This window comes from Sphaerodactylus townsendi, linkage group LG02 (genome assembly GCF_021028975.2).
Source record: "Sphaerodactylus townsendi isolate TG3544 linkage group LG02, MPM_Stown_v2.3, whole genome shotgun sequence".
In the NCBI taxonomy this organism is placed as follows: Eukaryota; Metazoa; Chordata; class Lepidosauria; order Squamata; family Sphaerodactylidae; genus Sphaerodactylus; species Sphaerodactylus townsendi.
This window is the reverse complement of record NC_059426.1, coordinates 140,990,797-141,007,094: the sequence shown is the minus strand read 5'-3', so window position 1 is coordinate 141,007,094 and position 16,298 is coordinate 140,990,797. Positions and strand designations below refer to the sequence as shown.

Genomic DNA, 16,298 nt, shown 5'->3' with positions numbered 1-16,298 from the left:
TATCTAGATGTAGTAAAAGTTGTCATACAGGTTTGACTACTTCCACATCATTTTTTGAAAGCAAGTGTCAACGTTTTAAAAGGAAAAAAATCTGAAAGTCAAAATAAAACAGGGAAGTGGGCACACTGGACTTTCAGTGATGGTTCTTCTATGGGTAAACCTTTGTTTCTCTTCAGGGCTTCTACAGATGTCTGTAGCATATTTCTTAGCTCATAAAGCACTTCACAAATCCTTTCAGCTGGTAACTCATAAAATGTAACTCTACATGCTTCACAAGTTTGTTGTCCCTTCATAAGAAATACATCAGAATTACTTTACCAATTAAATACAGAAAAGGGAGCGCCCATTTAAGAGCTGAAATGGTAGGCAGGACTCCCAGCTTTAAGTCCAGAATTTTAGCTCTAAGAACTAGGTCAGGCTGACTGACTATTATGATTGCTTGATGGCCGCCTGATAAGCTTCACAGCTGAGCAGGAAGTAGAAACTGCAGCCATCTAAAGGTTATGCTCACTGGTTTGATGGAGCTGAGAAGAGTTTCACTCTGTTCAGGATGGCATTGTGAGTAACCCAATTGTTACCAGACTGACCCATTGTGGGTGGGTGGGGGCTCTTTTCCTAAGACTACTCTCCCCATCCTGCCAACCCTTGGGGTGCCTAGCAGTTTCAAGTTGGGGAACCCATTCTCTGCATTGGCTAGTGTACCCACAAGGACCAAAATCTTGTCTGGACTTGCCTTTGCCCATATCTGCCTTGAAAATATGCAGCAGCTCCCTTCCTAAAGGGATTAATGCAAAGACAACACTTCTCCCGTGAAAGCCTGCTTTCCACCTCCAGCCCTGGACTATCTACCTTGCTAAAGGCCAAGAACATGTGAATGTGAATACATGCGCAAAGGTTCTTTTTCATAGGCTTTCATTCTTGCTTGAAATGCCTTTGCAAGAACTGCTGGTCCATCCAGCTTAGCACAGTCTGCAGTCTGGAAGCCCTCCACGATCACTGACCTGAAAATAGTAAGGTTTGAACATGCTCTCTTAGATGAGCAAAGCAAATAATATACCTCTGATCTGTGGCTCACTGTCAGCATCTGATTCCCATGTGAGGGCAGATTTTAGAATCCAGTTGAAGTGGTAGGACACTACTGAAGGAAGAGCAGGCAGTCATGCGGCTATTGGTCTTTTTTAGTGATTAAAGATACAAACACAATTTTGAACCATTAATTGAGACTGGTCCCTGTCGGATGAATGTATAAGAAATACATATGAAAATACATTGTGGGAGCTTTACTAGTCTTGTGAGGTTAAAACCCCTTGCCACCAGTTACCTGTGATACTTGTGCAATCACATTTTCATACACTATACATATCACTAGTGGATATACAGCCCCCAGAGGGTCAGACTTACTAGATCACACTATTTTCCCTATATTCTCCTTGATGGATAAAAGTTCCAAATCCAGAAACCCACAGCAAACAGACGAAGAAAAAGTGTGTGATTTCTACAGGACTGCCAGGGAACTGATGCAAAGGAGGAAACGATGTGTTTTGTTAAGAACCTGACACACCACTTACTATTAAATCTTTTAATTTTTTCACATTTGCCTTTTCATTTAAGTCTTCTTTTCACATGCAGTTACTACTTATGAGACCAGACATGGCCAGAAACAACTGGATAGGACGGATTTGTACATCTACATTCAAATATTAAAAATAATTTAAAATTGCTACTGTACAAAGGCAATCATTTATTCACAGTTCAACCAGTATTTACAGAGCACTCTCCTGAGAATAATTCTATGAAGCTTCAATTTGAGCAGTAACACTGAGTTGCTTAAGTAACAAGCTGTTACTTAGCAGCAAATAATTTTGTCAAGAGAAAAGTGACACTGCATTACTCCAAAAAGAATCAGATTTCCTGTTGTGGTTCTTGATGGTCTGTAGAGGGTGCAGTTGGTAGCTGTGCTGATCCAGCAGGCAGTTCATTGCTGTTCTCAGAGGGTGGAGGTGGGAAAAAACCACCCCTCGGAGGTGGATATTGAGAAAAAGGCCTCAATGGAAATGGAGTTCTCACTGTTTAAAGAGAATGATCAGAGTCCTCTTTAGCCATTAAGGAACAAAAGGAGCTAATTTCTTAGAGACTTTATGTGCATGCAGGTGATTGAAAGCAGCAGCAGTTTTAAACAGGAAGCAAAAAGGAAAGACTGGAAAGGAACTGAGCACATGCATGCCAACACTTGTTTCTCAGTAAAGCCACTCTATGGTGCTATAAGAATATTGACAAGGAAAACAAAATGAACAGTGAATGCTTCAGTGGTAACCATTTCCACTAATAAGTATGGATTTTGTCCTCCTAAGCGGCTGTTGCCAATTCTACCTCCACAATGGACACTGGACAGAACAGTCTAGTTTCACAATAGCACATGAGAGACCCAGGTCCAAAGCCATACTCTGCTATGAAGTTGGCCTAACCTACCTCACAGTGTTGCTGAGAAGCTAAAATGCAGGAGCAGAAAATGATGCATGCAACCCTGAGCTCCTTAGAGGGATAAAATTATACTAAAATAGAAAACATAGCAAATCATTTAAAGTACCAGCCTCTATCATTTAGCTCAATATTGTAACCCATTTACTGTGAAAACACTTGGGCCTGTTTTGCAAATATGGTCTCTGCTTGAGAATGGAAACAGATAAACAGTCTTGTCTAAAAATCTAGAATAATTTATAATCAACAACTTCCTTTAAACTTAGCTGTGAGATTTATTACTGTAAACGGGTATACATTTAAGCTCTACTAAAGTCATATTTTTCACTGACAATAGTTGTCATTTCTTTAAAGTTTTTTCAACTTATTTTAGCATCCATGTCTAACTAAAGGTCCATTAATTTCAGCTGTACCTATCTTTTCTCAGATAATGCCTCAAGTTATCCCAGTCCAAATGAACATGTTCCAATAAGAGCATTTAATGGCTTAGAAAAATAATATTAAGTGGAGCGAATACGCACTTAGCAGTGAAGGACGTGGCACGCTGGCAAAATCTCTTGGAAAATATTCACGAGGTCCATATACACCACTAGGAGGCACTGGTGGAAAGGGGGGCCCTCTTCTCATGAAAGGCCCCCGTGGATCCACTGGCATTAGAGGAGCCCTCAGTAAAGGGAGAGGGGGAAGAGGCACAACCCCTGGACGAAAGGATTCCGCTTCAGAAGCAACAGGATGGTCTGACACGTTGGACAAATTCTGTGGAACAGCACCAAGAGTTGTTATTTTATATCCCACTTTTCTCTACTGTAAGGAATCTCAAGTGGCTTAGAACTACCTGTCCCCCGCCCCCACAACAGGCACCTTGTGAAGTAGGTGGGGTTAGGAGAGTTCTGAGAGAACTGTGACTGGCCCAAGGTCACCCAAATGGGCTTCACATGGAGGAGTGAGAAATCTAACCTGGTTTTCCAGATGGCCCACACGGCCCCTTGTGGACTGGGCCGTTCACAGACAAGCCAGCACAGTCCTGCTGGGCTGGCAGGGGGCAGGGCCAGGAGGCACATATATGGCAGCACAAACTACCTCCAGTGTCTCTTTGGCTCCCACCCTGGAGACCTTCCTATCCACATGTCCTTAATTGCATGGCTTGTTTTGCATTTTTAAAACTCTTGTGGGTTTTCTTTTATTGTTTGTAATTTTGCTCTTTTATTTCTTGTCACAGCTTGGTGGGTTGCACAATGGGATTGATCCTTTAGGCTGAGCCTGCGTGCCTGCCTCCCCATTAGCGGGAACCCCCCCTAAGGAGCCTTGAGGTAGGGTGGGCCTTGATGCTGCATGCCCAGATGGTAGGCTATTGATGGGCCTGCACTACCCTGGCAGCAAGAGGAGATCCATCTAGTGGCCAGTGCCCAAATGCTCCCATCAACTTGCTGCTCCAATTTCCCAGAACTGAGCTCAGGGAATGGTGGGTTCAGTGGTCTTGCTGTCCAGCAACAGGATCTCCCCCACTGCCCCAACCTCCATGCTGCACCTCTGCTTCCTGTGCCTATAATCAATAAATACTAGGTTTGGGCCAAATTTTATACCACAAAAATGTTTTCCAGTTCATGGGCCGGTAACTTCTGTCTGTATGAGGGTTGACTTTACCAGACGAACTGTCTCCTGAAATCTTATCTTTGCCTAATCACACCTGAAAATGGTTATCGCAGGTGGTTGTGGTGGGTTTTCTGGGCTGTGTGGCCATGGTCTGGTGGATCTTGTTCCTAACGTTCCGCCTGCATCTGTGGCTGGAATCTTCAAAGGTGTATCTCAGAGGGAAGTCTGTGATACACCTCTGAAGATGCCAGCCACAGATACAGATGAATCGTTAGGAACAAGATCCACCAGACCACGGCCACACAGCCCGGAAAACCCACCACAACCACCTGAATCTGGCCGTGGCAGCCTTTGGTTATTGCAGGCTTAGGCTTTAGTGATGGAAGGGGCGGCCCCTCCTTGAGCGGAGTAATTCACTTTTAAAGACAGCTGGGAAGTAAGAGAGGGAGGAGGCTGCGTTTTTATTGAGAGCCGGTGGTTGTTTTTCTTCTTCCCTAAGCCTCTGTGGCTTGAGTGTTAATTTTGTATTAGCTATCTCTTTTAAGATTTGATATATTACATGGGGAGCTATGATTTAACTTCGGGAATTTTTGCCAATAAATCTTTGGACTTCGTTTGGACAAGGGTGTTTGGAGCTGTGACTGTGTTTGCAAAGGTCCCTGTTTACAAACTCACCGAGGAAGATTAGAAGAGGAGAGACCTTCAGCTCAGGAACTGAACTGCTGCGCCCGCTGACTGAGTTTTTTGGAGTGTTGGGTGAGCAAACAAGCAGTTCTGTACACCATACTCCCCTCAGCCAACAATATGCTGGAAGACCCACTGGCTCTTCTTAGGTAATTTAACTGAAGATTTCCTACACCAGAAAGTCTTCAATTGCAGCTCAAGATGTGAGGGAAGAAGCAGAAAGTTTAAGGCTTATTCTCCTCCAATTGAGAGTTGTTTGCGATACCTGAACAGTGGCATGCTAATTAAAACTGGTCCTCATCAAAACATGACCAATGTTATCTATGTGTTGAAAATATATTACAGACATTTCCCTGATGGCAGCTTTAGATGGTAGTCTCTATGGTATACCATAAAGTCTAGGAAAAGCCTCCTCAGACTCACTCTCAAATCTCCAGGAATTTACCAAGACAGAGCTGGCAAACGTAATCACAGATAATGTGTGTTCAGTATATGGAGGTGTCAGCAAGACAATTATGGTACAATACAACAAACATTGGGGCAAAGGAAAACATCCTTTCAAACTAGTACTCACACTATCATTGGGATTATCTTTTATTCCATTTCCACTCAAATCCATTCTCAGATTATTCTCAGATATGTGTCCATCTGGGCAAGGGGAAATATAATATTCATTTTAGCATTAGGCAATCTTCCAGACAAATTTCCTCAAGATTCTAGGAACACTAGACTTTACGACAAATTCCACAGGGGTCAGAGTCAAATAAATCAGTTGCAGCCAAACTATCTGTGGTTCTCAACTTTCCTAATGCCGCGACCCTTTAATACAGTTCCTCATGTTTTGGTGAACCCCAACCCTAACATTTATCCATTTTACAGATGGAGAACACTGATGCAGAGAGTCTTAGGCGACCCCTGTGAAAGGGTCGTTCGATCCCCAAAGGGGTCCCGACCCCCAGGTTGAGAACCGCTGATCTAAGACTTGTGGCACTTCAAAGACCAAAACATTTGTTGTGGCAGAAGCCTGCATGAGATAGAGAACCTACTTTATCACACTCTTAAACACCATGTTTCAGCACATTTGTTAATGCAATTTGTGAGTACGCATTAATGCTTCTGATTGTTTCAAATACAGCTTCTGTGTTTGAGCTGTTGTTTTACTACCAAGACTGAACATATTTTAAGGCCACCATAAGATCCTGAAGATGGAAGTTCAAGTAAGTAATTTTATCTTCTGAAATTCTTGCCAATATAGTAATTCATCATTCTCTGTAACCAGTATAGCACTTACATAATATTGTAAGTGCTATACTGGTTGCAGAGAATGATGAATTACTATATTGGCAAGACTTGTGTCAAAAGCCCATTATTCACAGTGCACTTTCTGTGTCCTCATGTTTCCCTATTTAAACACGAGTAGGAGCCTCATTGTCTGCTGCACAGCCTCAATCATGTTCACGGTTGCCTGCCCCCACTCAAAAGGCAAGATATTACCCTTTAAAGGTAATATTACTTTTATTGCTTATATCGATATTGCTGAGGCTGCTTTTCATTGCTTTTGCATTTTTAGGGAAAAACCAGCCGTAGGTCCCTCGGGAGCAGGGGGACAGTCTCCTTCCTTACTCCTCTCAGGGATCCACAGCTGGTTTTTCCCTAAAGATGCAAAAGCAACGAAAAGCAGCCTCAACAAAATTGATGTAAGCAAGATCAATATTCTCTTTAAAGGGCTTTAAAGAAACAAAACGGGCAACGGGCAACTTTAAAGAAACAAAACGGGCTTTTTGACTGCAGCGACCCAGAACGAGGGAAACCCCGCAGCAAGAGGGAAGCTGCTCTCGCAAACTGCGGGGCACCCAGGATCTCTGGTGACACAACTCTAATGGCATCAGTACAAGAATCTCTGTCCCACAAGAACCATATATGCTCACTGCAGGGTAGAATGCCAGTGCATAATCAGTCAAAGTCTACATTGATCCTTCACCCAACTTTCAGCTACCATGTGGGGTGAAAGGATTTTTTTTCTAGTTGATTGCAGTATTTTCTCCAAGTGTGACAATAGTTGACTCAGGGATAAACCAACTTACTTATAACAAGCAATAATGTTACTTATATCAAGCAAAGCACATTAGTCTAATTTAATTGCAAAAGGACAGCAAGTTTCCTAAACTTTCATTACACCTCTTTTTTGTTTCATAATTGTGGGTTACAGCTTGTACTACCCACAACAAAGAACATTCACTTCATAATATCCATCATTACTGGGATTGATTAATATGTTACTGGCAGAGAACAGAAACTTGAATGTTCGGATTTCTTGTCCTAACTACTCTAAATGGTTACTTGCTGCGCTAAGCAATTTTCTAATCAAATCTTTCATTAAGGCACATAGAGACAGCAATTCCTACCTGCTTTATCAAAAGAGTGCATATTGTAACTTCTTAGCTCTGCCAGTCCTGAAAACCTTCCAGAGTTTGGAGGGTTGGGATAAAATCTCTCTGGTCTTTGAGGGGGAAGAGACTGGTCATTATACGGCTGACCTACAATTAAGTAAAATGTATGTTTTATTCAGTGGATTGGTTCCAAAAAGCCTGTCAACTTAATTTATCATGTAATCCATGAGCTATGCAATATGCAACATTAAGACATGAGAAACAAGCAGCACTTATTCTCATTAGTGGAAATCTGACATTCAACTCCCACCTACAGAAGTTTTCCACCCCCCAAATATGATGGAGTCCCAAAGCACAGATAGAATTTTTAGAACCTACCCACTGTCTTATTGTTAGATATACCAACAAACCACCCTCAAAATCCTTACTCCTGGAGAGTCCAGGGCTGCAGCCATGTAAAGGGGAACATAGCAAGGTGCCATTTTAATTTGTAACAGCTGTTTTAGAAATATGTATTCCACAATGAAGGATGCTCCATATTTAGTTACCTGCAGGAAGAGGCATTATCCTACGATCTCTGTCCCATGGTGGTGATAAAGAGCCACTGTCTGAAGGTGGTCTGTGAGGATTAGGTAACCTGTCAGAACTCGGCTCTTCTCTTTCATTACCAGGTTCATACATGGCAGCATTCCCTGGTCCTCTTGATCCTAAATCAAGCAAGTTAAGCAATTCATTTATTCACTGGAGGTATTGGAAGAGCTTTCATTGAGTCTCGAAGAATCAAAGCCACGACTTTTTAAATTGTTAGAAATGTTTACATTGTGAGAAATGGGAGCCAATAAACATGGCCCCAGAAGCCCCTTCCCTTCGTGAACTGCAATCCCCTGCTCTTTCCAGTAGGGGTGCAAGTGATCAGTCACAAGTACTATATCTGCTTTGAAAGGGGAAAAAACCTGAAACAAAGTCTACATTATATTCAGATGCCTCTCACTGAATAAAGAAAGAAAGAATGTTAAAGCCTTTTCATCAACCTAATCAGCAGTTGCAACAATTTGGCAGAGATTATTTTCTCAGAGCCCTCACCTGCCCCCTCCCTTTCCCAGTAGCTTGGAGAGAGACCATCAAATTAATTTTTTCTCCTGAAGTCACTGCCAAACCGGCTGGACAATTCACTGCCAAGAGTTGCATTTTTAAAGAAAGAAAAAAGCTGAAAGAGACTAGAGAGGTTTCCCCACTATTTAGAAGAATATATAAGAATAAATAACTGATAAAAGATGCAGTAGAGACATTTACTTTATTAGAATGGCCTCAGAATTTAATTACTATTCAGAAGATTGATGTCTTTTAAAGTTACGTCTCATTCTTCTAGCCTATACTGTTACAGCTATACAAGCTCAGACTCTGAACAGCAGCAAAGTACTAGCTGTGCTTTGAAGTCAGAAATTGAAACTTCCTTCTGCCTCAAACAAAGGAACAACTGCCGAGACCATTCACCATGTTCGATCCATTTTCATCACTTACAAAAACTAAACTCTTCTCTGTTTCCTGTTGAGGCATTCTTGTCACAAATAAACGTCCTACTTTCATCTAACTTCCTTAACTTTCAAGGTGCCATTGAACTCTTTTTATTATTACTAAAAAAATGGTTGGTTTACTGGCTTTTAAAAAGCAGGCTTGTTTTTTAAAAAAAATAATTTAAAACATTCGGGTTTTTTGCTTTGTGTAGGCTCAGGCATCCACCCAATTTGTATTGGTTCCCAGATTCCAAGATCTCACATGAACACACAAAGCCGCCTTATAACGAATCAGCTCTTTTGTCTGGCAAGGTCTGTTTTCTGACTGGAAGTAACTTTCCAAGCTCCCAGGAACAGAGGTCTTTTGCCTCATCTATTCCCCACCCCCCAGCAAATAGATATTTTTCAAATGAAAAACAAGTCCAAAGTAGGTTGTTCATTCACTTGTCTAAAAATGCAGCTTTGGATCCAGACAATGAAATGGGAGGGAAATTACTGCTACCACTTTCCCAGAAATCTTGCAAAAGTGCTAGCTGTGAGATTTGCACAGCAACTTTTGTACTTCTGCAAGTTGTTGTGAAAGCAGACAAATCTCTTTACATCTCATTTTACTTCTCAATTAAAAAAACTCTAATGTAAGGGGGTTTACAACAGCCCTTTGTGAGCAGGAAGTACCATATCCATGAGAAGGGAACCTTTGGCTCCAAAACACATTTTAACGCAAACTATATTTAATAAATTCCCAGAGGTATTCCGTTACTGTGACAAACCATAGGGCATTTATACTGATAAACTTAAAAGGGTCCTTTTAATTTATATTTTCAAAAGTCATTGCCAAGAAAGGAGGGATAGACGAAGAGGATAGAGAATTCATATTAGTTAAATTTTTAAATTTAAGAATTGTACCTCTTCCTCCTCCACCTGGAAGCACAGGTGAAAGTCTTAAAGGACCCTCCAATAAGGTTGGGGGGGAAAGAAAAGCTCTTGTTTCAGATGAAGGTCTGCCCATTGGTGAGGGTCCATATGGGGATTGCTCTGGAATAGTTAAAACAAAATACTAAAATTCACAAGGTTAGCGTTAGTAGGTATATGTGTGTGTGTACATACATATATATATATATGTAGAATAACTATTTATACCTCATCTCAGATCCTGTTTAAAATCAACTTGTGACACAAGAAAAGATTTAGCATCTTTTCTAGAATGAAAGACTTTTGGGAATGATTGAAATGATGTTTCAGATAGGGAAAAGATAAGTTTAATTGAATATCAAAATAAATTTATACTGCGCTGCAGATCACTGAACTGCTAATATCTTGTATGCATACAGAGCCAACTATACTTCCAGTAAACATTTCTGCAAACTGAATCAAGATCTCTTCATACTACAATAGAAAGCACATTTTAAAAAGGTACTATACCTCTGCCAAAGGTTCTAACTGGAACATCGAAAGCATAAGGATCTTTTTCCAAAAGGTCATATTTAAATTCTGCTTCTGTTAATCTAAAGAAAGAACAATACATTATAGGAGTATTTTAAAATTATAGGAGTATTTTAAAATACAATTACGTCCATTTATAATATAATATGATATGATATTTCTCTCTAGGACTCAGTTTTTTGGCTCATGCAAGATAACACTTGTTAATGAAATAAATTATGATTAACAGTTAATACGTCAGATAGTACATAAATAAAAGGCTAATAATCTGATCCTAGAATTTCTTATGTCAAAAATTAAACCTGTAGTAAGGATACCTGCAAGGCTCTTCAAGCCATCATGTTAATGCCATACCAAGAATACAGAGAAATTGTTAAGCTTGCAGTGCATTTTACACTCTGGCTCAGAAGTGGAAGATACTTACTGAGGAGCAAACTGGATGTCATCGTACCCCTTGGATGGTACCACAGTTTAAAAGCCTATTGAGGCAAGTTAAAAATGTCACAAGGGCCTGAATCTGACTGGGCTGTAATGTGGTGGGACAGGGTGCTCTTGTCCCCTATGGACTGTTTCAAGTACTAAAACCGCCATGGATATGGGATGTGAAGTGGTTTCAGCACTTGAAATGGTGCGGGGTGGGGGTGAGGAGAAAAGCACTTAATTACACTGAGGCACAGACTTGATCAGGATCCAATCCTTGTGACATTTTTAAACCACCTCATTTGGCTTTAAAATGGCAACAGCTTCCTTGGATCAGGCCCAACAATGCTGCCTTGTGTCGTTTGGCCATAAGGCAGATCTTTTCCACCTTTCCTCTTCCCACAGCAGCATTGGAAACCCTGAAAAGGTATTGCTAGTGGTCACAAGACCTCAGCAGGCAAAAAACTTTCAGGTAAAGGGGAGGGGGCTGCAGTGGGATGAGGGAAAGAAGTGCAATTAAATTTCCATACTGCTTTTGCACCCATGGAGTGTATGGCCCTTTTTGCAGGGCGGCGGCAGCCAACCTCCACCGGCATAACTGATGCCAGTGGAGGCTCGAGGACTGCTCGCATGGTAGTGTGCGAGCAGTCCCGGCTCCCTCCCCAGCCGGAGAGGTGGCTCCGCATGGAGCCGCCTCTCCTTCGGTCCCCTCCACTCACCTTTTTGTTCAGTGTCGCCGTGGAGGGCTGGAGGGGCCCACCCACGCTGCCTTCCGACCCCTGGAGGTTGGAGGGCAGCATGGGCAGGTCTCTGCCGCCCTCCATGGCGACGCTGAATGGAGGGGAAGGGGAAAGCAACGTCTTCCCGCCGGTGCTGTTCGCGCAGTGCCAGTGGGAAGACGCTGCTTTGGAAAAACCTCGCTCGGGGAGCACGGTTTGAAAGCGGCACCTTCGCGCCACCTGGGGGTGCTGAGGCTGGTGCTGCATGCGAACCCCTCCCCAGGGACGCAGTTTTTAGCATCCCTGGGGCGCTGTATTCCACCCGTGCGGAAACAGCCTTTGTTCTGCTGTACTTGACATCAGTGCAAGAGCAAGCAGTGGTGATTTCGCCCAGTTACCTCTCTTGTCTTCGGTGCCTTGTCTACAGGGGTCCTATGACACTCAGAAGTAGCTTTCTGAAGGTCACACAGGTCTGCTACAGGAAGTGAGGGGGAGATATGCTACTGGGAGCACCTTCCATTCATGCGACCACAGGACCCAATCCATAGTGTACCAATATTTTGCTGTGTAAGTTCAGAACGACTCATGAGAAACAGGAGCACTAACTTAGGATTATTAAGGTTATGACATATACTAGCATCTCAATATTTTAGGTTTTCAAGAGTCAGTTAAACATCAGTAGAAGAATATTTTTTTTACAAAATGCAAAAGGGCGACAGAACAAAGACATGAGTTCTTCAATTGCGATTAAATCCCCAATGACAAAACAGACTTTTCTTATCCAAACAATACTATTATTAATTGTTCTTTTCCAAAATAACCAACTCATATCTTATATTCTAATAACAAAGTTGGCCAAATCTGTGAATCCAGTGACTGGAGCTGTGAACACTGTATCGAGGGAAGTTAAATGTGTTACTATTGGGAGCCTAAAGTAAATGAAAGCTATGCTTCTAAAAAGAATATGCAATGAAAATAAACCAACAATGTCCTTTGCGTGTGATTCTTTCTTAACCGATATAAGGTTTTCTTAAAGAAGAAAAATATAGCAGTATTAATTCACACTATGCGACACAAGAACTAACATAAATTTATATACATTCCAACTATTGTATGCTCTTAACACATAATTTCATACACAACCATAACATATTATAATCAACTGAATTCCGTTTCTTACAGATTGTCTCTTGAATATACCAGCATAAATATCCTAGTAGAGAGTCCTTGTAGGTTGAAGTAGAATATCCCTACTACAATCACCGCAGTTGATATCAACTCAGGATAATGCCATAAATGAGGACGATGCTTGCTTCTTAATGATATGTAGATTATGAGGTAAGGCTTTTGGGCTTTAAAGGCTATTAATGGCCAATTACGCACTGTGAGGCTCCCGCGACTTCAAAGAGAATTAGCTAGAGAGTCTTTGTTTTGGGGAATGTTCGGCATTATTACCCATTGCCCTGTTTGCAGCAGGTCAGGCGTTATCCATTGGCTGGCTTTTTGCTTGTGTCTGGGATTGGAGTGGGGGTGATGTTAGTTATGATACAGTTCTAATGTATATTAGTAAAGTCAACTTAAGGTTCATCACAGAACAAGCAGTGATTGCTGGCACTACTATATGTTCTTGTCAACGGGACTGAGGAAAGATACCAGTGACATGTTAAGGATGCTTTTATTTGATGTTTTACAAATTGAATTGTCAATCCTAAACATGTACAAGGTTAGTGCAGTACTTACTGTTGTCTACAATGCAAATTTTCCTTCCTTATATCATTGAGGTGTCTTTCAGCTGCTCGGGCTGTTAGCTTTAAGAATAAAATGCACATCAAATACTTATTTTAACGAATGGTAAAGGAACAGTTTGTAAACGTCTTTGCAAACATAAGCTGTTTGAGAAGCACCCCTCCCTCAGCAAAAGACAGTAAAAATAAAGGTACTAATTCATACACCTAACTGGATCAGGGGCAACCATAACTCAAATTTCTGTAATCCTAAAGGGCAACTGCTGACTAAAACTTTATGATATCTGGTGCCTTTTCTCTCTACTTATCTTTTTCTTGATACTGTATTAACACAGCTATGGGGGAATTGCCATCTGGACAAAACATTTGAATATATTTGAAATATATAACAGTGGAATGAGAGTTCTTTTTTATTTGTTTGATTTTGCAGTAACATTTTGTTCTACTAACTGCAAAGTTATCACAGGACAGACTGTCTTTACTGTCGGGTAACAGCAAAGAACAGCCAAAACATTTATCAAAATGGCATTGAAGCAAGGCCAGAATGCAATGGAGTAAAGCTAAATATTGCAAAGGACACCGAATCATAGAGTTGGAAGAGACCACAAGGGCCATCAAGTCCAACCCCCTGCCATGCAGGAACACATAATCAAAGCACTCCTAACATATGATCATTCAGCCTCTTATGTTCTTATGTTCTCTGTTTAAAACCCCCCAAAGAAGGAGACTCCACCATTCTCTGAGGCAGTGAATTCCACTGTCAAACAGCCCTGACAGTCAGAAAGTTCTTCCTAATGTTTAGGTGGAATCTCTTTCCCTGCACCTTGAATCCATTACTCCGTGTCCAAGTCTCACAGGCAGCAGAAAACAAGCTTGCTCCCTCTTCAACATGACATCACTTCAAATATTTAAACATAGCTATCATGCCCCACCCCCACCTTAACGTTCGCTTCTCCAAACATCCCCAGCTCCCTAAGCCTCTCTTCGTAAGGCATGGATTCCAGACCTTTTACCATTTTGGCTGCCCTCCTCTGGACAAATTCCAGCTTGTCAATATCCTTCTTAAATTGCTGTGCCTAGAACTGAACACAGTGCTCTAAGGGAGGTCTGACCAATGCATCTAGTCTGAAGGATTTATTTTTACATCCTACCTCCTGCTGCAGCTGGCACCTGCAACAGCTTCTGTGATGTTGTATATCAAGCAAATGAGAAAAAGCTGCCCTTTCACCTGGGCAAATCCACACTAGCACTTTAGCCCTAGAGTTTTGCACTAAGCTCTGTAGGAACCCTCATTCCACTCTTTATTCTCACCTCCCCCTGAATGTGCTCCAGATGTGTACTAGCTATTCCAAAATTCTAGAGTCCAAAGAAACAGCTGTGGGTTGTTTATGGCTTTTTGTGGTCCAGAGGAACAAACACATGTCTCAGAAAAATCCAGATGAGCACTAATCCCTACTAACACACGTGACAATTGTAAATGCCACACATTTCACAGCTTTAGAACTGATAACTTACCCAGTTGTCATGAGCTTTCTTCTCATGTGACATAATCTGTTAAAGATTATTACTTATTAGTTCTGAAATGTCCAGCTCAAATAATTCAATTTCTCTATTTTCAAGCATTAGATTTGCTACATTTCCACATTAACTGTGGCAAAAAAGTATATTTTAATCCAGTTTTGTCTTTTGCAAAACATGCACAGTCAGATTCTTTGTTCCTCTGAAGTTGAGTGAACTGTATCGCTACAAACCCACTCTGATACCCTCATCCTGATTTTAAAAAACCCTTTTTTCCCCTCTATTCCACAGTTTTCTTCTGCTCCCAAAAATGTTGACTTGTCTCTCTTTCTCTCTCCATCTCTAACTCCCCTTTACTTGCTTCCCAGGTCCCTCACCACATCTCCCACTGCTCAAGCACCCCCCACCCCACAGGGCAACCTGCACCCCATTAACCCCTTGTACCCATTAATGCACATCTTTCTTTATGCAGCACAGGTTTCTCTGCACCCCCATCTCTCTTTCCCACCTTTTCTTATTCAACTTGGGGTTTTTTTTCACTCCCTCCCTCCTATTTGCAGAACTCGTTAAAGGATTTCACACACTCAGAAATTCAAACCAGTGAGGGTCCAAGATGCAGGAGCGTGCCAGGAAAAACTGGCTGGCCCCTCCACCATGTGCTTCTAAATCTAGGGAGGAGGAACACTGCAGATGTAAAAATGCAGCCCAGTGCTGGGCTTGAGTGAGCTATGGAAGTTTCTGCAAAGAGGGAGGAAAGGCCTGCAAATGTTGTGTAGTTGGGATTTAAAGATGCCATTGGTCCATCACTTTCTGTAATGCAGACACACATTAGATGGTATCTCTACGCTTTACTCAAAGGTAGGCTCCATGAACAGTTAATAAGGCTTTAAGTGAGATGATTCACAAATAATTTCAGCAACGCTATTTATTAAAACGAGACAATTAAGTTTGAGATTCTATTCACACTTACTTGGGAGTAAGCTCCTCTGCTATGGGATTTGTTTTGGAGTATATATGCTTTAGCCTCATGCTGTAAGGACAGCAATTCTGAGCATAAATATTACCAAGTAAATTTTCTGAAATTAATGACAGTAAACCTGGTCAACCATGTGACATTAAGGGGAGTGCCAAACTAGCAGCTTTTCTGAAGCTGAAAATCAACTGCAGTGTCTCATTCGAGCAAGCAAAATATACATACCTGATTCTGATAGGAGCGAACTGTTCTTTCTAGCTCATCTTCTAGATCTTTTGCCCGCTGTCTGTAATGGAATCATTACATACTGAAATTAATTTTGCACAACCAGTGTTTAATGGAAAGGAACATCATCATCAAGGCTGATCAAGAAAGGGCACAGGGTAAATCAGTTAACATCAAACCTAAAAGAGAACCCTACAAAAGGAAAAAAGGGGGCACTAGTTATATTAAAGCTATGCCAACATAGAACTATGCATTTCCTGCACGTTACCATATGAAGTTCAAAGGTTTAGTTTTGTATATTCTGTAGAGCGCCAAGATTTAATCTTTCATAATCTATAGAGGAAGACAGAAACAAAATCTGTATTTACCGGTAGGTGGTCAGTTCTTCGGCAGCATGATTAATCTTTTCATCAACTTTAGAAAGCTTTTCTTCTTTTTGCAGCCGTTCTTTTTCTTCTACAGTTAATTTCCTTACCAAAGGGAGAGAGACAGAGAGAAAGAACAACCCAAGTCATAGACCATTGTTAGCCACTACACACAGAATTAGAAATTATTCTGGAAAGACAAAAACAGTGGCATGCCCCACTGCCTACATA

The 16,298-nt window shown here is 41.4% G+C and overlaps 1 protein-coding gene across 4 annotated transcripts in view; it reads right to left on the bottom strand.

Annotated features, from left to right (window-relative positions):
• Window positions 1–1,564: 1,564 nt before the first annotated feature.
• The window catches only part of MIA2 (MIA SH3 domain ER export factor 2), a 49,640-nt gene continuing 34,906 nt past the window's right edge, over window positions 1,565–16,298 (bottom strand). For all 4 annotated transcript variants that reach the window (XM_048484865.1, XM_048484866.1, XM_048484869.1 and 1 more), the window contains 11 exons: window positions 16,071–16,172; window positions 15,703–15,763; window positions 14,502–14,537; window positions 12,982–13,049; window positions 10,082–10,164; window positions 9,566–9,694; window positions 7,694–7,852; window positions 7,161–7,292; window positions 5,330–5,403; window positions 3,000–3,234; window positions 1,565–2,066 (listed from right to left, as the gene is read on the bottom strand). In XM_048484865.1, coding sequence (XP_048340822.1) covers window positions 1,903–2,066; window positions 3,000–3,234; window positions 5,330–5,403; window positions 7,161–7,292; window positions 7,694–7,852; window positions 9,566–9,694; window positions 10,082–10,164; window positions 12,982–13,049; window positions 14,502–14,537; window positions 15,703–15,763; window positions 16,071–16,172 — 1,243 coding nt within the window. In that variant the 3' untranslated portion in view covers window positions 1,565–1,902. The remainder of the gene's footprint in view (window positions 2,067–2,999; window positions 3,235–5,329; window positions 5,404–7,160; window positions 7,293–7,693; window positions 7,853–9,565; window positions 9,695–10,081; window positions 10,165–12,981; window positions 13,050–14,501; window positions 14,538–15,702; window positions 15,764–16,070; window positions 16,173–16,298) is intronic.